The 21,481-nt window shown below is 35.0% G+C and overlaps 2 protein-coding genes across 3 annotated transcripts; both read left to right on the top strand.

Moving 5' to 3' along the window:
• Window positions 1-804: 804 nt before the first annotated feature.
• Window positions 805-5,490, top strand: LOC137836728 (sirohydrochlorin ferrochelatase, chloroplastic). 2 transcript variants are annotated; one of them, XM_068645430.1, is made up of 8 exons: window positions 805-944; window positions 2,659-2,835; window positions 3,203-3,275; window positions 3,401-3,618; window positions 3,722-3,783; window positions 4,256-4,366; window positions 4,472-4,564; window positions 5,055-5,490. In XM_068645430.1, exons 3-8 carry the CDS (start codon window positions 3,238-3,240, stop codon window positions 5,160-5,162), a joined length of 630 nt encoding a protein of 209 aa, XP_068501531.1. In that variant the 5' UTR covers window positions 805-944; window positions 2,659-2,835; window positions 3,203-3,237; the 3' UTR covers window positions 5,163-5,490. The 2 variants fall into 2 exon arrangements, with proteins under 2 accessions (XP_068501531.1, XP_068501532.1); XM_068645431.1 differs by having other exon boundaries at window positions 2,659-2,743.
• An 806-nt stretch (window positions 5,491-6,296) lies between these two features.
• On the top strand, window positions 6,297-9,531 carry LOC137836729 (uncharacterized). Its single transcript, XM_068645432.1, has 7 exons — window positions 6,297-6,466; window positions 6,551-6,691; window positions 7,475-7,549; window positions 7,670-7,896; window positions 8,202-8,249; window positions 8,960-9,155; window positions 9,244-9,531. Exons 1-6 carry the CDS (start codon window positions 6,349-6,351, stop codon window positions 9,149-9,151), a joined length of 801 nt encoding a protein of 266 aa, XP_068501533.1. The 5' UTR covers window positions 6,297-6,348; the 3' UTR covers window positions 9,152-9,155; window positions 9,244-9,531.
• The last annotated feature ends 11,950 nt before the right edge of the window (window positions 9,532-21,481 follow it).

A 21,481-nucleotide genomic window follows, 5' to 3' on the forward strand; every position in this document is an offset into this window, starting at 1 on the left:
CGTTAGTCTCACAATCAGTATAAAAAATAGGGGTGGACTTAGTTATTCTACAACAATTCCATTTTTTAAAAACAAAAATGAAACAATATTACTTGCAATAAAACATATATGTACTTTATAAATAATAATAACCATAATAATAATAATAATAATAAAATAATAAAATGAGAAAATTAGGTCAAAGCCATTATTTTTTTCACTATGTTATTATTATAAAATGATTAATTTCTATGAAAAAAACCGACAGATATTTTTTAATGAAGTGAACTACATTATTTTTAAATATAAATATAAGATTTGAATTTTTTATTTATTTAATTAGTATACTTCTTTATAAAACTACTCTAGCTTTGATTCAAATAATGGTTTAGCCTCTGATATTAAATTTTAGTAAATCTAATAGTCAAATGATCGTATAATCATCACTAAAAGGTTTTTTTTTCTAAGGAAGTAAAACTCAAATTTAAAATTTAGCAAAAAAAATTGAATTTAAAATTTATCTATTTATGTTATTTTTGTTAACTAAAATATGATTCAGATTACATCAGTAATTTATTACAAAATTAAGAACTAAACATTGTTTCCATGTTCAATATTAGCACTAATACTTTTTTACAGAAAATATTCATTCTCAACAAAAAATCTGAGAAGAACCAATTTTGTACAAATTTTTCATGTTACTACTACAAAAATAAAGTAAACATTATTATTATTATTATTATTATTTTATTTTAAAAAGTTATTATTTTGTTTATTTTATTTTTTTTATAAAAAAATAAATAAGCATTTTTTTTTCAATAGAGTGGATAATATAGATCTTAGATTTCAGAAGAAGAAAAAACTTTCTCTATTTTTGTGTTATCTTTGGAGCTTTTGTTTCCTTGGCGTCGTCTCTCGAAAGAGCCACCGCCGGAATATTCGCCGGCGACCTCCGCCACCGTCAGGTCCATTCTTCCTCTCTCTTTGTTCTATGTTTAGGTATTCAATTTGAATGAACGAAATTGGTGGTTCATGTTGCAGCATTGATTTTATGGTTTTAGTTACTTTTGAGTTTAATTTATTTGTTCTCATAACGTAAAACTCATTCAAAATTATGATTGTTCCATCATCCCACTGTAACTTGATAACGGAGAAGAACACAGGGAAAGATTCAAAGTGTGGAAGGGTCAAGAGAAGTTCAATGCTCAAACTCAATTTTCTAATGAACAAATGAAAAGTAGGAATTGTAGTTTGTAATTTTCTTGGATACTGGTATTGGCCCTTGCGGCACTGTTTTAGAGTATGTGTGGATGAGTTTTTCGTTAAGTATTTATAGGGAAAGAAAATAAGAAAAATAAAAGTTTCTTGTAAAGCTAAAATTAACTTATTTAGTTCAAATTAGTTTTTAGAGAAGTTAATCCGAAAAAAACTCATGCATAAATTAATTTTAACATATGGTGAAACTTAGTTATTTATTTTTTCTTCATAATGGAACAATTTGTTTAAGATTATAAACAAAGTGATTTGATATAAACTTAGTGATTTTCGTAAATCATGTTGTGTTTAAGAATTTAGATTAGCCTTGCGACTACTGAATAGAGACTTGTTACATGGAGCTTTCATAGCAGCTAGTTTCATAAATCATGATGTGTTAACATTTAGCTTAGCCTTGTGAATACTGAATAGAGGCTCGTTTTGGTTTCATAGGTTTCTTTTCTATATTTTGTGAAGATATGGATTAAGTATCAATACTTATAAGGTTTCTAGTTGGATGTGCACTGAGTTGTTAATTTAATTTTTGGTTCAGCTGAATCAAAATATGACAAATTAAGCTGATAATTGAATTGCAACTATGAGTTTGTTGTCTTTTTACAGTTTGATGTTTTTAATTTAAGTAATATAAATGCATCAAACACATAATGATCGTACAGTTTTGCATTCATAATATTTATGTAATTAGATATCATCATATATTCAATATAGAGGACTATTAAAAGCTATTTATTTGATTAAAGTATTAGAAAAGTTTTGTCAACATTTTGACAATTACCATTGCCACCCCTGAAGGCTAAAGAACACTTAAATCTCCGAATTTGGAATCAAACATCACTCTCAAGGACCCTATACTTTCACAAAACCTAATGTCATTCTGTGGATTTCTATCATCAATCTAGAGTGTTTGTTTGCAATTCGATCTCCAAGTGAAGAGTAGAATCTTCTGTCCCCATTCACTCAGCATAGGTTTTGCTCATTGAAGCCCTTCTTCATTGGTGTCAAAACCTTTATCATTTGTGTTATCAAACTCGGCTCATATTTATTCCTGCAATCTCTGTACTTTATTCCTCCGATTAAAAGTTGATGAGATTGATTTGTTTTGTTATCCATGATGACAGTTGATGCAAATTAGTAAAGTTGGTCTATTGATACTTTTCATGCTGTCCCTTCCATTCAAGTTATTAATATTCCTTCTGGTGGTGCATGTACAGTAAACACTTTATAATTTTGATAATGTTCATGATAAAAGTGAGTTACCTCTTTGTGCAACACCATAAAAGGAGTGAGTGGGTGCAGCAGGCTCCCCTTTCTACTGTTGAAGCATGCACTTTACCCTCTCCATCTTTTTAGTTGTCAAATATGATGTATTTGACTTGCATTGCTCTTTGGTAACTACATGTGCAGATGCTGACTTAAAGTGCTGCCTTTGACTACAAGGTTTCCAAGCTGCAGGTTTTCCATGAATGTTGAAGCCAGTCTCCTTGGTGTGGCACGGCTGTTGGCAGTGGTCAAGGTTTAGTTCGTGTTAGTTGGTGTCCTACATGCTTGGTCTCTGTCACCAGTGACTATTCACAGTTTGTGGTGTGAGCTCTGCAATTTGGCCCGTATCACTTATCTTCTTGTCTGTTTGGCGTAGTTGTCATTTATTATTGTGTTAGTTCATTTTCTGGAGTAAAGAATGGTGAATTCTGAGATTGAATTGTTGTTCTCTTAGTTTATTTATGTGGATGGTAAATCAGATCAAAATTGGTCTCTTGTGTTTACTATTATTTATTTAGATTTGTATTTATTTAAAATAAATAACTAGAGATGGATTATTGTTGTTTGAGTGAGATGGTTGTGTCCCGTTGCCCCTTTCTATTTAATAGATCATTGTAGTCATTGACATGATAACAATTTGAAGGGAGTCCAAAACAGAACTATAGTATATTGTCTCTCTTGGTTGTAGGAGTGTTGTTGACTTTCTTGTGATCATCCATCCTGATGAAGTCTCTCTCTGTTCAATCTCATACCTTCTATAGGTACTTTTTGCTTTAATTCTCAATTAAGTTTTTGGATATCCCCTTTCTTTCTCTTTGTATACAACATCTGAAATTTCTCCTTTCCCCCCTTTTTCTTATTAGCATTGTTCTTGTTGCTGCTACAGTTTTTCTTCATGTGAAACTGGAACAAAACCTAGATGTCTGCCCTTCAAGTCATCAAATTCTCTCTGCTGTTCTTCCAAGTCTCGGAATTTAAGTGGATTTTTGTGTCTGAGCGCTCAAAATGGCAGCTTTAGAGAAAACTCTGGTGAAGTCGGTCATGGAGATGCAGTGATAATTGTGGATCATGGTTCGCGTCGCAAAGAGTCCAATTTCATGCTTAGTAAGCCAAACCCATCTATTACCTCTCTACGGTCTCTGAAATTGATTATGTACTGGGAATGCTTTAATTTGATGTCTAAAAGTTGTTTTGTTTTGAATGTCAGACGACTTTGTGAAGATGTTTAAGTATAAAACTGGTTATGAGATAGTGGAGCCTGCTCATATGGTAATCTTCTATAATCTGTTGAGTTTTTTCATCATTTCAAGCGTAGAAAGACCATATTAAGATAAAACATGAAATCTGAATGATGGTAGATAGATACTTGATCTGCTATAGCCTATGGGCTATTTGTGAATTGTCATCTTATGCCTGAATTGTAGGATAAGGCCTCTTCGGTCTTGAAAATCACTTTCTAGCATGTGAGTTAGTCTAGCATTGTTTTAGGATTTTTAGTGCTTTGCTTGAACTTTATGGCATGCACAATAAACCATTAATGTTCTTTCACGAGGAAATAGAGTTGAGCTTCTTGCCCTTTCTCTATGTCTCACCTGGAATCTAGATTTAGCTGCCAGAAATAGCAATAGTAATAACCCAAAATTCTTTGTGCATTTAAACTTGTCATTCTTTTCATTTCTTGACAAAATTGTAGCTATGGAACAAATTCTTTACGCTTCATAAAAGTATTATACATTTGCAGGAATTAGCTGAACCATCAATAAGAGATGCTTTTCAATCTTGCGTTCAACAAGGTGCAAATCGCATTATTGTTAGTCCCTTCTTTCTCTCTCCTGGAAGGCATTGGAGTCAGGTAGGTCTACATAAACCTCGTACTTTTCTATAAACAGTCTAAATTATACTTTGACTTGATGAGGATAGAAAATAGGCACAAAATTTAAACGTCACCATTACTCAGGATATTCCTTCTTTAAGTGCTGAGGCAGCGAAGGAACACCCAGATGTGTCTTACATTGTAACTGCACCCCTCGGACTACATGAACTACTTGTGGTATGATACAATTGTTTTATTTGTTATAAGTTTCCCAAATTGAATTGTTAAATTTTTTGATGCATCTTTGTTTCTCCTTTATAAAGTGTTGGCTGGAGCCTAGACTTTGTAGATTCTGTGTGTAAATCTAATTTGATGTGGTCTTTTAAACATATGCATTGGATGAAATTCCAAACACGCCATTAATGAGTCAGGTTTGGTGGAACTTCTTTCAGGGGATAACCCATGACTAACTATAATCCTTGTAGCAGAATTCAGATATATATATATATATATATATATATATATTATACTACACTAATTTACTGAGGATCTCAACTATCCTCTCTTAAAGCGTCTTTACCATGTTGTGGCCATAGCAATGGTTCATATAGTTTTTCTCTCACCAATAGAGCTTTTCACATGCTTTTGTCCTCTATGACCATTCTCTCTTTTTTCTCAGTTTTGCATTGTATATGTCATTTTGAAATTTAACGAACTTGTGCCGCAGGATGTTGTGAATGATAGAATCAAGCATTGCATAAAGCATGTGTCTGGAGATGCAGATGAGTGTTCAGTTTGTGCAGGGACTGGAAAATGCAGGCTCTATAGTTTCTGAAACTAGATTGTTTTGAATACTGTCTCTGAGGTATATGAGGCTGGAAGCAAGAATCTGTAAATTGCAATTGTTCTGAAGTTGTGAATTCAGTGAGGTTGTTTAATATAGTGTCCAGATTTGCCAATGACCCATTAGGTCGATTGTTCAATGGTTGCTCAAGCACATTGTTCTTGTTTGAAAGCAAATTTGTTCTTATCAACCATGCCATGCTTCCCAAATGTTAAGTTGAATATGTATAATATAGTTCGATGAAATAATTTGCAAGGGCAAATTATCAATTATGCAGATCAAGTTTCAACATTATGTTATACCATTTATTCTGATGTCATGTTTTATTGTTCTTACTCCTAGCTGCATCAGTATTTTAACAGTAATAACGTTTCTCTATATACAATTTCTATAATTTTTATTCTCCAACGGGATTAAAACCGAAAGAACGATTGTCAGGAAATCGATCGAGAAGGAGGATAATCATTCTCTTGTTTCGAATCCGTTCAAAAATAATTTTAAATCAACACGAAAATATCCATTTTTCCCTTTGTTTTTCTTTGTAATAAGATTCCTTATTTACTCGATACTGCAAATATGTTAAAGAACACAGTAGGTGTGTGTATATATATTGTTTATTATAATATGAAAAGTGGTATTATTTTAAAAATAGTTTTAAGATACTTTTCATATTCAACTGTTTTAAATACAAATTATGTTTAATTTTTTTTAAAAATGAAATAAGAAATAATCCTTCTTAATTTATTTATCTTTTCTCTTATTTATCATGGTAATACTTTTTATAAAACAAAATTTAGACTAAATTTTCTTAAAATGAGCAAATACATTTTTTTTATTAACCTTAAAATTCCGGATTCAATTATAATTAAAGAAAATAACGGATTTGAATGTAAATAAATTTTAATTATTTTATTTTATAATACCATCCTGAAAATGTCATATAGTTGATTGGGATTTTTTGATTTATTTTTTTTATTTTATCATCATAAAATCGACATTTTAAAAAAATCACTTTAAAAGATGATTAATAATATTAAATAATATAAATTACCTAGTAGGAATTTCAATTTCTATTATTATATTTTTAATTTTGAAGAGTTTTTATATTTGTCAGATGATGTTCTTCATCAGTGACTATGGTCTACCACTGAAAGGAAGAAAGAAAGAAAAAAGAAAAATGAAGTGCCAAACACAGCCTTCAAAGTTTGTTACACTTTTCAGATTCTGCGTTTCGTCTTCTTCTTCTTCTTCTTCAAGTTCTCGCATCAACCACTTCGCTCTCACTACTTCAATCAGTAATTTTCTTCTTCTTCGATTTCTACCATTACTCTCTCTTTTCTCGTTATAATTTTTCTTCTCTCTTCTAATTTTTGATTCAGATTACAGTAAATGGAAATTCGCTTCGGTGAGAACTCTACTGAAAGTGAAGAACCTTCCACTCTCGTTCTCTCCTCGCGCCTTCGTCGCTCTTTCCCCTCTCAATGTTGCTGCTAATTACCTACGCAATTTTCGCGTTTCTGGTAAATCAACTGATTCTCTTGCTCTCTTCCATTCCTCAGTTTTCAATGTTAATTAACTGCCAACGTTTTATTACCTTAGTTCGAGTTTAATTTTCAAGCATGCAATTATTTACAAAATGTTCATTAGTCATAAACCATTTTTGCTATCACTTTTGAGATAATTATTGTAAAAATGAAGTAATTAACCATGCACATTGAGTTCTAACTTGTAAGTATCTACTACCTCTTGACTCCCTAATTGGTCAGTCACGAAGATTTGTCTTCGGTGAGGTGGGTGGATACTCCTTACCGATGGCTACCAGCAAAAGTTGCTATGCATGCGGGAACTTAAATATAAACAGATTCTAATGATGTTAATTTTGAACTGAGATTAGTGAAATTAAATGATGTTAACCAATTCAATTCCTACAAATAAAAAAATGACGTTAGGCAATGGTGTTAACCAACGTTGGTTGACGAATGTGGAAGCGCGATTTGTGTCCTTCAACCAAAGTGATCCAGGATTTAAATCCTATCTTGCTGATGTCCATTTAGGTATGTAATAAACCGTGTTTGAGAGGGGAATACTCACATTGTATGCAGTCTTGGTCTCCGATAGTGTTAATCGTTGTTTTCGGTGATGAATAATCAATGCCGTGATTACAAGAAAGAATGATGTTAATTGTTTTTGCTTATATTTGATTTTAAGTACTTGAAAGTTGGCACACCCTTCTGATCATTTGTGAGTATTATCAAATTTTATGTCACTTTGACGCATGTTGCTGTTGTGCGTGCATATTCCAGGCAGTTACATTTGCAGTGGAACCCTTTTAGGTGTGTCAATTGTATCTGCACCAATTATAGCTCATGCCATGGATGGTGAGCTGCATATGTGATTGGTATTATGTACTTTTGCTTTTCTGTTTATTTTCTTAGAAACTGTCCTCACTGCTGTTTTTCCCTTTCATTAACAAGAGTATTTTTGTTTGCTGCAACTAGCTGGGGATGCATTGGTGGATGATGATGAATTACAGGAACTTTCAGAGAAGGAAGAAAATGGGCAATACTTGTGGAGATTGGCTAGAAAATTTTGGCTGCCTATTTTTTTCTTTGTCACGGTGTTGACAAACTTGGATGACTCAATTACTATATTTTGCATTAAACTTACTTTATTCCTCCTCAGCACAAAACCCAACCCTTTCTCAGTCTATGTATTTGTTGATCAGGTCAGATACTGCATAGTAATTTGATGGTGTAACTAAAGAATGTACCTGAATTATCTTGTAGTTTTTCCCCCTTCAATTTCAAACCACCTTAAGATTTTTCTACTTGGTTTCTTCAACATAATTCATTGGGTAACCTGAGTTTTCATTATGTGACAACATCATTTTTGTAAGAATTTCTGTGGCCTTAATTGTTATCCAAGGTCTATTCTATTTTGACTAACTAAATATTTTTTTGAAAACACTGATAATGTTTATATGATTTTATTTTTCTTGACCATGTTTGATTATAATTTCTTATGTTGCAGTTGTGTCAAACATCTATGCGCCAAGAAGCTCGATTTCTTAAATTAAAGGTGCATGGCCATCTCATATTTGGTTATGTTTCTACTTTCTATTATGGAGGTCTAGTAACTATTTGTTTTTTCCACTTTAATTCTAATATCATTTTATGCTAAACTGATGGAATAGTGGAATTTCTTTTGATGTTAGTGTTCCTGTGGCATTCAATCATATTTTGTTTAGAAACCAGTTCCTTTTTCCTTCTTATCTGCGGCCTTCAGAAAGCAAAATTGAGGTCCCTAAAGTTTTGCTTGTTCCAGCAAACTAACATGCATGTTTGACGATACTACAAATATCATATATTTTGACTCTAAATCTGTAGTGTTATTAAAGTCAAAATACAGGGCATTTTGGTCTTGCTTGTTTGTTGTCTTTAAAAACACTTTCCTGATTTTTAAGATTTATTTGTCCCTTGAACACATTTGATAGTGTTTGCCTCCTCAATACATTTTTATTTTCCAAAAATTGCCCCGTGCACTTGAGCAAAGCATTTGAAAAAATTATTAAGGGGATGAGAAACCATCTCTCAGTTGTTTCTTTTTTTAATTTTTAAAACACTTTTTTTGGAAAGAATTTTCGAAACTTAATAGATTTTGGATGAAAAATTCTACTGAGTAGTGCGGAATTGTTTCAGAGAACAATCTTTTAAACACAAAAAATAAGAAAGAATCAAACAAACCCTTAAGATCTTACTCTTGCTCTGCATTTCACATTTTATCTGCAGTCACTATACGCCAGCAAAGTTGAAGTGCAGGACTACAAGCTTCTTTGCTTGGCTGCCGTTGAAGTAAGAGATCAAAAGTTCACTTTGGTTGGAATTCTTGGTAATTGGTGGACTTTGCCACATTTACAATTTTGGGAAGCATTCTCTTTTGTCAGAAATAGAATTGGAGGTATCTTGGTGAAAACCACTTAACAAGGTATACTGCAAATTTAAAATTAGCATCCTATATTGCTCCATTTCCAAGTCTTCTTGTGATGATGTAAAGCTAATCATTTTAATTTTAGGGAGTTGTTTTGCCCCTTTTGGAGCTTCAACAAAACCATTGAAGAAGAAAATGAGAGACTGGAAGAATAGATGAATGATGAATTAGACTGGACTGTATTATTACTTTTGCAGTTAAAAATAGCCTGTCAAATACGAGCTGTCTATGCTATAAGGTCACTCCCTTCTTGTTTCTTGATGAGTGTCACATGCAAATTTTCATTACTTGTATCTTTCTTCTTCTTTCGTTTTTTTGTGTACAATGACGACAATGAAGATAGAATCTAAGTTTTTCATGCATTCTGCTAAAATCTCGCATAGCTAGTGACTTTCAAAAAGTCATATTTTTGTCAGATATCGACATGCCAACATTTTGTCAGAGACTCAGCCCCTGTTCTTCCTCCGTCACTCTGATATTTTGAAGTAATTTGAAGTTTTACATTGTTTGAAATTTTGTTATTTTACAAATTCAGTGGAAGTAATTTGAAGTTTTACTCTGTTATTTTTCTATAATTTTTAGTATTGACTTACAATGTATATTGGGTAGAATAAGAGAAGTATAAACACAATAAAGGAATGATATATTGATGAGCATATATTTCTTCTGTTAAAAATATTTCACGATTTTTTTGACCCTTATACAAATCTTCCACTGAATTACTTTATAGCAAGTGTTATTTAAAGATAAAAATTAAAGTTTATGGTGAAATAAATGTTTTTGCTTCTAACTTTTTTAACAAATATTCTTAAGAAATTGTTAGAACATCTCAAATGTGTAATTGTTTAAGCGGTTTTTCAATGATAGATTTCATGTATTTATTATGAGAGAATCTAAGTGAGATTTAAGAATCATTAATTTCCAATTTTTATACCATTTTGTTTCCAAAAAGATAGGAGAGAGAGGACTTGTCCAATTTATAAAATGGTGTGCAATGATTTCGAGATAAAAAATTAGTGTGTAATGCGTTTTTGTTTTTTAATCAAGTCAAATTATCTAATTAATATTAGGTTTTTTTTTTGTCCTAGTATTGTTATAAATTATATTAAAATATTTTTAAATTTAAATTTAATATTTTTTATAGGAACTTTTAATTTTAAAGGCGAAGCAAGTAAGACTAATAACACTATTATATTTTTACTTGGCTACATTGCATGTATTTAAGTAGAATTTCTTTGGGAATATCCATTTAAAATGTTATAAATTTAGCACCATTATATCGTTTAATGTAATTTAGTACTACATTAATTAACTTTGATAAAATAACTTTTATTAAAAAATAGTCATATACTTATATAATTTAAAAAATGTTAATTTTTTTAATTAGACTCATGTAGAGGAAAAAGTAGAAATGAAAAGAATAAAAAGTATAAACGAGAAAAAAAATTATAATTAATCTTCTTTAAATATTACTTACTCATCCAAATAGCAAACATATGAAAATTGGTATTGGGAAAACAAGATAATGATTAAAATTTATCCAAAAGATTAACTGTAGAAAAATCCTTCTTAGAATAAGTTGATTATCTCTCAAATTTGTGGTTCTTTGTGACATAAATTTAATAATTTCATAAAAAAATTATATTAAAATTGTTAAAGTGAGAGCTTAATTAAAGTCATTAAATTTTGTTGGTGAAAAAACTTCTTAATAGTATAAGTAATTTAAGTAACATTTATCAAAGCAACTCCCAAAAATTTGTTCCATCATAAAAAATTGTTAACCAACATTGTTAAATTTTAAGCAATTTGTGTAAGCAAGTCTTAAAAATGAGAAAGAACTGGTCAAAGAGTGGGCAAAAGTTGCACTTGAAAATGAAATTGCACCAAAAATTGACTACTTGTTCTAAAGACCAAACAACATTGCTTTTGGGGTCTCTTCCTTTGTTTATTTATTCTTAAAAGGGTCAACTTTTTCTGGAATAAGAAAAAGAGGGTGTGATTTGATATTTCATGTAATGTTATTTTGGTTTTTATTATATTTTGTTCTAAAGTAGAAAAATTTGAAAATCTCTTTAAATATGATAGTTTATTTAGAGCCTTCAATATAATTCTGGACTCTTGTTTTTTTAGTGTTTTTAGAGTGTTCTCCTTTTAGAAATGAACAATGTCTTAATTTACAAATCTGTTCTGAACTTTATTATGAGAATATTCAACATAAACTTCCAACTCTCATTGATTAACACCAAAAAAAACATTTTTATCAAGAAACTCAAACTGTTACATCAGAAATGGAATTAGCACTTATTCAAATCTTGAAAGTTGCTACATCACTTTCAATGTTATAAGTCAACAAACTAAGGGTAGATGACCCACTTGTAATTAAAGAAGACAAGTGGGGTTTGTAAGAATGAACATGTTGAATTTTGAATGCATGATATTAATAATCACGTGTAAAAGGGTTGGGATACCGTGTAAAAGGATTGGAATACCCTTTGTATCTCTCTAAATTTAATTTCATTCTTTGCTGATAAAAAAAAATATTAATAACCACAATTTCTTCTTTCTAGTTTTGTTCATGTGTCTTTAACATCTTTAATTAGCAAGCAAATTTTGAAAAGTAAACTCATCTTTAACAGTTATAATTACTAGTCATGCCACAAACAAGGTGATCAATAGTAGTTAAGCATTAACTTTAAGGTTTGAATCAGGATTTAGAAGCCAAAATTGAATTCTTATACAAGTGTTTACATGCCAAAATATACATATGAAAAAAATTTAAACTATTTACTCAATGTCTAATCTAGTATTAGAATTTACTTCTTTAATATGAAAAATCAATTTTTTTACTATTTGGTAAAATTTTACCACTTAATTACTAAAATGGATAAAATTTTAAAAAATCATCAAAATGGGTAAATCGTGTCAAGGTGACACGATTTTATTGTGAAGAAGTCGTGTTAAGGTGGCACCGACAAAATTTTAGTGCATTTGAACTAAAGTCGTGACAAGATGACACGACTTCAGTAAAATCAAATTTTAACTAAAGTTGTGTGAGGGTGGCACAACTTACCCATTTTGATAAATTTTAAAATTTTTAACCATTTTTATCTCATGTGGTTTGTTTGTGTTGGAAAATCTCTTGTTCCTCTTCTTGGTTACTATGAGGCAATTTGAATCCATTTTGAAGATAAATTTTGATATAACTATCCCTATTTTTGCAGGTTGGTTGGGGACTAAAAAAATGGAATTTTGGGAATCAAACTTCCAAAATTGTTTCCTCACTTTTGGATGACCTAATTAAGATGCATGAATTAGATAGCCTTGATTTGCACAAAACTTCTGAAAATCCAAATAAGAATCTTCACTGAATTTGGGACAAAACGAGACAAATTTCAGGTCAAACAGATGAGTATTCGCCCACGAAAAAAATCAAACAGTTTCGCACACAAACGAACCTTCCTTTCGGCCCTGGCAGCGATGAATAAAAAATTTATTGCCAATCCTGTGGAACGAATCTGGGGCTCAAATCTAAGTCAAAACTCGACAGACACAGTGACGAACGTCTGGTAAATGATTCAGACAAAAATACTCAAGGAGTAAGGCGTGGTAAGTCCCGGACCGAGAGTGAACAAAACTTGTTTTCCGAAAACAAAGCGTCCTGGCTTTTCTTCCCCGTATCTTCTTTCTGTGATTTGTTTATGGACGTGCCTCCTTACCTGGGTGCAAACAACATATGAAAGTACTTGTGTGAATTTTTTCAGCGCAATACGGACCCAGAATTAAATTGAAGAAAGTAGGACGAAATTTCACGCTATGGTTTGCAAAAAAATTATGAAAAATTCTCCCAAATTTTTTTTTTCCTGAAAATCCACGTAAGAATCTCAACTGAATTTGGGATAAAACGCGACAAATTTCAGGTCAAACGGATGAGTATTCGCCCACGAAAAAAATCAAACAGTTTCGCACACAAACGAACCTTCCTTTCGGCCCTGGCACTGATGAATAAAAAATTTATTGCCAATCCTATGGAACGAATCTGATGCTCAAATCTAGGCCAAAACTCGATAGACACAGTCACGAACGTCTGGTAAAAATTTTAAACCAAAATACCGAAGGAGTAAGGCGTGGTAAGTCCCGGACCGAGAGTGAACAAAACTGGCTTTCCGAAAACAAAGCGTCCTGCCTTTCATTCCCCGTATCTTCTTTTTGTGATTTGTTTATGGACGTGCCTCCTTACCTGGGTGCAAACAACAAATGAAAGTACTTGTGTGGATTTTTTCAGCGCAATACGGACCTAGAATAAAATTGCAGAAAGTAGGGCGAAATTTCACAAGTTTTGGTAGAGGATGGCCTTGGTTTGCACAAAATTTCTGAAAAATTATCCCGAAATAGTTTTTTTTTTTTTCTTCTGAAAATCCATGTAAGAAACTCCACTGAATTTGGGACAAAACGCGACAAAATTCAGGTCAAACGGATGAGTATTCGCCCACGAAAAAACTCAAACAGTTTCGCACACAAACGAACATTCCTTTCGGCCTTGGGATTGATAAATAAAAAAATTATTGTCAATCCTGTAGAACGAATATGGGGCTCAATTCTAAGCCAAAACTCAACAGACACAGTGACGAACGTCCGGTAAAAATTTCAGACCAAAATACCCAAGGAGTAAGGCGTGGTAAGTCCCGGACCGAGAGTGAACAAAACTGGTTTTCCAAAAACAAAGCGTCCTGGCTTTTCTTCCCCGTATCTTCTTTCTGTGATTTGTTTATGGACGTGCCTCCTTACCTGGGTGCAAACAACATATGAAAGTACTTGTGTGAATTTTTTCAGCGCAATACGAACCCATAATAAAATTGCAGAAAGTTAGGCAAAATTTCACAAGTTCAGGTAAAGGATAGCCTTTGGTTTGCACAAAATTTCTGAAAAATTCTCCCGAAATAGTTTTTTCATGAAATTTCAAGTAAGAATCTCCACTGAATTTGGGACAAAAGGCGACAAATTTCGGGTCAAACGGATGAGTATTCCCCCACGAAAAAAATCAAACAGTTTCGCACACAAACGAACCTTCCTTTCGGCCCTGGCAGTGATGAATAAAACATTTATTGCCAATCCTGTGGGACGAATCTGGGGCTCAAAACTCAGCCAAAACTCGACAGACACAATGACAAACGTCTGGTAAAAATTTCAGACCAAAATACCCAAGGAGTAAGGCGTGGTAAGTCCCAAACCGAGAGTGAACAAAACTGGTTTTCCGAAAACAAAGCGTCCTGGGTTTTCTTCCTTTATTGCCAATCCTGTGGATCGAATCTGGGGCTCAAATCTAAGTCAAAACTCGACAGACACAGTGGCGAACGTCTGGTAAATGATTCAGACAAAAATACTCAAGGAGTAAGGCGTGGAAAGTCCCGGACCGAGAGTGAACAAAACTTGTTTTCCGAAAACAAAGCGTCCTGGGTTTTCTTCCCCGTATCTTCTTTCTGTGATTTGTTTATGGACGTGCCTCCTTACCTGGGTGCAAACAACATATGAAAGTACTTGTGTGAATTTTTCAGCGCAATACGGACCCATAATTAAATTGCAGAAAGTAGGACGAAATTTCACAAGTTTTGGTAGAGGATAGGGTTTGCAAAAAAATTATGAAAATTCTCCAGAAAAAGTTTTTTCCTGAAAACCCACGTAAGAATCTCTACTGAATTTGGGATAAAACGCGACTAATTTCAGGTCAAACGGATTAGTATTCGCCCACGAAAAAAATCAAACAGTTTCGCACACAAACGAACCTTCCTTTCGGCCCTGGCAGTGATGAATAAAAATTTTATTGCCAATCCTATGGAACGAATCTGATGCTCAAATCTAGGCCAAAACTCGATAGACACAGTCACGAACGTCTGGTAAAATTTTTAAACCAAAATACCGAAGGAGTAAGGCGTGGTAAGTCCCGGACCGAGAGTGAACAAAACTGGCTTTCCGAAAACAAAGCGTCCTGCCTTTCCTTTCCCGTATCTTCTTTTTTTGATTTGTTTATGGACGTGCTCCTTACCTGGGTGCAAACAACATATGAAAGTACCTGTGTGAATATTTTCAGCGCAATACGGACCCAGACTAAAATTTCAGAAAGTAAGGCGAAATTTCACGAGTTTTGGTAGAGGATAGCCTTTGGTTTGCCCAAAATTTCTGAAAAATTCTCCCGAAATAGTTTTTTCCTGAAAATCCACGTAAGAATCTCCAATAAATTTGGGAAAAAACGCGACAAAATTTAGGTCAAACGGATGAGTATTCGCCCACGAAAAAAATCAAACAGTTTCGCACACAAACGAACCTTCCTTTCGGCCTTGGCAGTGATAAATAAAAAATTTATTGCCAATCCTGTGGAACTAATCTATGGCACAAATCTCAACCAAAACTCGACAGACACAGTGACGAACGTTTGTGAAAATTACAGACCAAAATACCGAAGGAGTAAGGCGTGGTAAGTCCCGGATCGAGAGTGAATAAAACTGGTTTTCAGAAAACAAAGCGTCCTGCCTTTTCTTTCCCGTATTTTCTTTCTGTGATTTGTTTATGGTCGTGCCTCCTTACTTGGGTGCAAACAACATATAAAAGTACTTGTGTGAATTTTTTCAGCGCAATACCGACCCAGAATAAAATTGCAAAAAGTATGGTGAAATTTCACAAGTTTTGGTAGAGGATAGCCTTGGTTTGCAAAAAATTTATGAAATGTTCTCCCGAAAAAGTTTATTCCTGAAAATCCACGTAAGAATCTCCTCTGAATTTGGGATAAAACACGACAAAATTCAGGTCAAACAGATGAGTATTCGCCAATGAAAAAAATCAAGCATTTTTGCACACAAACGAACCTTCCTTTCGGCCCTGGCAGTGATGAATTAAAAATTTATTGCCAATCTTGTGGGATGAATCTGGGGGTCAAATCTCAGCCAAAACGCGACAGACACAGTGACAAACGTCTGGTAAAAATTTCAGACCAAAATACCAAAGGAGTAAGGCGTGGTAAGTCCCGGACCGAGAGTGAACAAAACATGTTTTCCGAAAACTAAACGTCCTTGCTTTTCTTCCCCGTATCTTCTTTCTGTAATTTGTTTATGCCGAAAACTAAACGTCCTTGCTTTTCTTACCTTGGTGCGAAAAACATATGAAAGTACTTGTGTGAATTTTGTCAACGCAATACGGAGCCAGAATAAAATTGCAGAAAGTAGGGCGAAATTTCACAAGTTTTGGTAAAGGATAGCCTTGGTTTGCACAAATTTTTTGAAAAATTCTCCCGAAATAGTTTTTTAATTGAAAATCAACGTAAGAATCTCCACTGAATTTGGGACAAAACGCGACAAATTTCAAGTGAAACGGATGAGTATTCGCCCATGAAAAAAATCAAACAGTTTCGCACACAAACGAACCTTCCTTTCGGCATTGGCAATGATGAATAAAAAATTTATTGCCAGTCCCGTGGGACAAATCTGGGGCTAAAATCTCAGCCAATACTTGACAGACACAGTAACGAACGTCTGGTTAAAATACAGACCAGAATACCCGGGGAGTAGGGGGTAGTAAGTCCCAGACCGAGAGTGAACAAAACTGGTTTTCCGAAAATAGAGCGTCCTGGCTTTTCTCTCCCGTATCTTCTTTCTGTGATTTGTTTATGGACGTGCCTCCTTACCTGGGTGCAAACAACATATGAAAGTGCCTGTGTGAATTTTTTCAGCGCAATGCGGACCCAGAATAAAATTTCAGAAAGTAGGGCGAAATTTCACGAGTTTTGGTAGAGGATAGCCTTGGTTTGCCCAAAATATCTGAAAAATTCTCCGGGAATAGTTTTTTCTTGAAATTCCACGTAAGAATCTCCACTGAATTTGGGACAAAACGCGACAAATTTAAGGTCAAACGGATGAGTATTCACCCACGAAAAAAATCAAACAGTTTCACAAACAAACGAACCTTCCTTTCAGCAGTGATGAATAAAATATTTATTGCCAATCTTGTGGGACGAATCTGGGGCTCAAATCTCAGCCAAAACTCAGTAGACACAGTGACGAACGTCTGGTAAAAATTTCAGACCAGAATACCTGGGGAGTAGGGTGTAGTAAGTCCCAGACCGAGAGTGAACAAAACTGGTTTTCTGAAAACAGAGCGTCCTGGCTTTTCTCCCCCGTATCTTCTTTTTGTGATTTGTTTATGGACGTGCCTCCTTACCTGGGTGCAAGCAACATATGAAAGTACATGTGTGGATTTTTTCAGCGCAATACGGACCCAGACTAAAATTTCGGAAAGTAGGGCGAAATTTCACGAGTTTTGGTAGAGGATATAGCCTTTGGTTTGCCCAAAACTTCTGAAAAATTCTCCCAGAATAGTTTTTTCCTGAAATTCCACTCAAGAATCTCCACTGAATTTGGGAAAAAACGCGACAAATTTCAGGTCAAACGGATGAGTATTCACCCACGAAAAAAATCAAACAGTTTCACACACAAACGAACCTTCCTTTCAGCCCTGGCAGTGATGAATAAAAAATTTATTGCCAATCCTGTGGGACGAATCTGGGGCTCAAATCTCAGTCAAAACTCAGTAGACACAGTGACGAACGTCTGGTAAAAATTTTAGACCAGAATACCAGGGGAGTAGGGCGTAGTAAGTCCCAGACCGAGAGTGAACAACACTGGTTTTCTGCAAACAGAGCGTCCTGGCTTTTCTCCCCCGTATCTTCTTTTTGAAATTTGTTTATGGACGTGCCTCCTTACCTGGGTGCAAGCAACATATGAAAGTACATGTGTGGATTTTTTCAGCACAATACGGACCCAGACTAAAATTTCGGAAAGTAGGCCGAAATTTCACGAGTTTTGGTAGAGGATAGCCTTTGGTTTGCCCAAAATTTCTGAAAAATTCTCCCAGAATAGTTTTTTCCTGAAATTCCACGTAAGAATCTCCACTGAATTTGGGACGAAACGCGACAAATTTCAGCTCAAACAGATGAGTATTCAACCACGAAAAAAATCAAACAGTTTCACACACAAACGAACCTTCCTTTCAGCCCTGGCAGTGATGAATAAAAAATTTATTGCCAATCCTGTGGGACGAATCTGGGGCTCAAATCTCAATCAAAACTCAGTAGACACAGTGACGAACGTCTGGTAAAAATTTCAGACCAAAATACCCGGGGAGTAGGGCGTAGTAAGTCCCAGACCGAGAGTGAACAAAACTGGTTTTCCGAAAAAAGAGCGTCCTGGCTTTTCTCCCCCGTATCTTCTTTCTGTGATTTTTTTATGGACGTGCCTCCTTACCTGGGTGCAAACAACATATGAAAGTTACTGTGTGAATTTGTTCAGCGCAATGCGGACCCAGACTAAAATTTCGGAAAGTAGGGTGAAATTTCACGAGTTTTGGTAGAGGATAGCCTTTGTTTGCCCAAAATTTCTGAAAAATTCTCCCGGAATAGTTTTTTCCCGAAATTCCACGTAAGAATCTCCACTGAATTTGGGACAAAACGTGACAAATTTCAGGTCTAACGGATGAGTATTCACCCACGAAAAAAATCAAACAGTTTCACACACAAACGAACCTTCCTTTAAGTCCTGGCAGTGATGAATAAAAAAATTATTGTCAATCTTGTGGGACGAATCTGGGGCTCAAATCTCAGCCAAAACTCAGTAGACACAGTGACGAACGTCTGGAAAAAATTTCAGACCAGAATACCCGTGGAGTAGGGCGTTGAAAGTCCCAGACCGAGAGTGAACCAAACTGGTTTTCCGAAAACAGAGCGTCCTGGCTTTTCTCCCCCGTATCTTCTTTTTGTGATTTGTTTATGGACGTGCCTCCTTACCTGGGTGCAAGCAACATATGACAGTACCTGTGTGAATTTTTTCAGCGGAATACGGACCCAGACTAAAATTTCGGAAAGTAGGGCGAAATTTCACGAGTTTTGGTAGAAGATAACCTTTGGTTTACCCAAAATTTCTGAAAAATTCTCCCGGAATAGTTGTTTCCTGAAATTCCACGTAAGAATCTCCACTGAATTTGGGACGAAACGCGACAAATTTCAGGTCAAACAGATGAGTATTCACCCACGAAAAAAATCAAACAGTTTCACACACAAACGAACCTTCCTTTCAGCCCTGGCAGTGATGAATAAAAAATTCATATCAAATCCTGTGGGACGAATCTGGGGCTCAAATCTCAGTCAAAACTTAGTAGACACGGTGACGAACGTCTGGTAAAAATTTTAGACCAGAATAACTGGGAAGTAGGGCGTAGTAAGTCCCAGACCGAGAGTGAACAAAACTGGTTTTCCGAAATCAGAGCGTCCTGGCTTTTCTCCCCCGTATCTTCTTTCTTTGATTTGTTTATGGACGTGCCTCCTTACCTGGGTGGAAACAACATATGAAAGTTACTGTGTGAATTTTATCAGCACAATGCGAACCCAGACTAAAATTTCGGAAAGTAGGGCGAAATTTCACGAGTTTTGGTAGAGGGATAGCCTTTGGTTTGCCCAAATTTTTTGAAAAATTCTCCCGGAATAGTTTTTTCCTGAAACTCCATGTAAGAATCTCCACCGATTTTGGGACAAAACGCGACAAATTTCAGGTCAAACGGATGAGTATTCACCCACAAAAAAAACAAACAGTTTCACACACAAACGAACATTCCTTTCAGCCCTGGCAGTGATGAATAAAATTTTTTTTGCCAATCTAGTGGGACGAATCTGGGGCTCAAATCTCAGCCAAAACTCAGTAGACGCAGTGACGAACGTCTGGTAAAAATTTCAGACCAGAATACCCGGGGAGTAGGGCGTAGTAAGTCCCAGACCGAGAGTGAAGAAAACTGGTTTTCCTAAAATAGAGCGTCCTGGCTTTTCTCACCTGTATCTTCTTTTTGTGATTTGTTTATGGACGTTCCTCCTTACCTGGGCGCAAACAACATATGAAAGTATCTGTGTGCATTTTTTCAGCGCAATACGGACCCAGACTAAAATTTCGGAAAATAGGGGGAAATTTCACGAGTTTTGGTAGAGGATAGATAGCCTTTGGTTTGCCCAAAACTTCTGAAAAATTCTCCCATAATAGTTTTTTCCTGAAACTCCACTGAAGAATCTCCACCGAATTTGGGACAAAACGCGACAAATTTCAGGTCAAACGGATGAGTATTCACCCACGAAAAAAATCAAACAGTTTCACACACAAACGAACCTTCCTTTCAGCCCTGGCAGTGATGAATAAAAAATTTATTGCCAATCTTGTGGGACGAATCTGGGGCTGAAATCTCACCCAAAACTCAGTAGACACGGTGACGAACGTCTGGTAAAAATTTCATACCAGAATACCTGGGAAGTAGGGCGTAGTAAGTCCCAGACCGAGAGTGAACAAAACTGGTTTTCCGAAAACAGAGCGTCCTGGCTTTTCTCCCCCGTATCTTCTTTTTGTGATTTGTTTATAGACGTGCCTCCTTACCTAGGTGCAAACAACATATGAAAGTACCTGTGTGAATTTTTTCAGCGCAATACGGACCCAGACTAAAATTTCGGAAAGTAAGGCGAAATTTCTCGAGTTTTGGTAGAGGATAGCCTTTGGTTTGTCCAAAATTTCTGAAAAATTCTCCCGAAATAGTTGTTTCCTGAAATTCCACGTAAGAAACTCCACTTAATTTGGGACGAAACGCGACAAATTTCAAGTCAAACAGATGAGTGTTCACCCACGAAAAAAATCAAACAGTTTCACACACAAACGAACCTTCCTTTCAGCCCTGGCAGTGATGAATAAAAAATTTATTGCCAATCTTGTGGGACGAATCTGGGGCTGAAATCTCAGTCAAAACTCAGTAGACACAGTGACGAACGTATGGTAAAAATTTCAGACCAGAATACCCGGGGAGTAGGGCGTAGTAAGTCCAGACCGAGAGTGAACAGAACTGGTTTTCCGAAAACAGGTGTCCTGGCTTTTCTCCCCCGTATCTTCTTTTTGTGATTTGTTTATGGACGTGCTCCTTACCTGGGTGCAAACAACATATGAAAGTACCTGTGTGAATATTTTCAGCGCAATACGGACCCAGACTAAAATTTCGGAAAGTAGGGCGAAATTTCACGAGTTTTGGTAGAGGATAGCCTTTGGTTTGCCCAAAATTTTTGAAAAATTCTCTCGGAATAGTTTTTTCCTGAAATTCCACGTAAGAATCTCAACTGAATTTGGGACAAAATGCGACAAATTTCAAGTCAAACGGATGAGTATTCACCCACGAAAAAATCAAACAGTTTCACACACAAACGAACCTTCCTTTCAGCCCTGGCAGTGATGAATAAAAAATTTATTGCCAATCTTGTGGGACGA

Source organism: Phaseolus vulgaris, chromosome 4 (assembly GCF_000499845.2).
Source record: "Phaseolus vulgaris cultivar G19833 chromosome 4, P. vulgaris v2.0, whole genome shotgun sequence".
Classification (NCBI taxonomy): domain Eukaryota; kingdom Viridiplantae; phylum Streptophyta; class Magnoliopsida; order Fabales; family Fabaceae; genus Phaseolus; species Phaseolus vulgaris.

Bases quoted from the DNA above. Each gene is read 5' to 3' on its own strand.
- LOC137836729 (XM_068645432.1), top strand. From the start codon at position 6,349: ATGAAGTGCCAAACACAGCCTTCAAAGTTTGTTACACTTTTCAGATTC. The intron at 6,692-7,474 runs GTAAATCAACTG...TGCATATTCCAG, and splicing joins ACGCAATTTTCGCGTTTCTG to GCAGTTACATTTGCAGTGGA. The intron at 7,897-8,201 runs GTCAGATACTGC...CTTATGTTGCAG, and splicing joins TCTATGTATTTGTTGATCAG to TTGTGTCAAACATCTATGCG.
- LOC137836728 (XM_068645430.1), top strand. From the start codon at position 3,238: ATGAAGTCTCTCTCTGTTCAATCTCATACCTTCTATAG. The intron at 3,276-3,400 runs GTACTTTTTGCT...TTGCTGCTACAG, and splicing joins CAATCTCATACCTTCTATAG to TTTTTCTTCATGTGAAACTG. The intron at 3,619-3,721 runs GTAAGCCAAACC...TTTGAATGTCAG, and splicing joins AGAGTCCAATTTCATGCTTA to ACGACTTTGTGAAGATGTTT.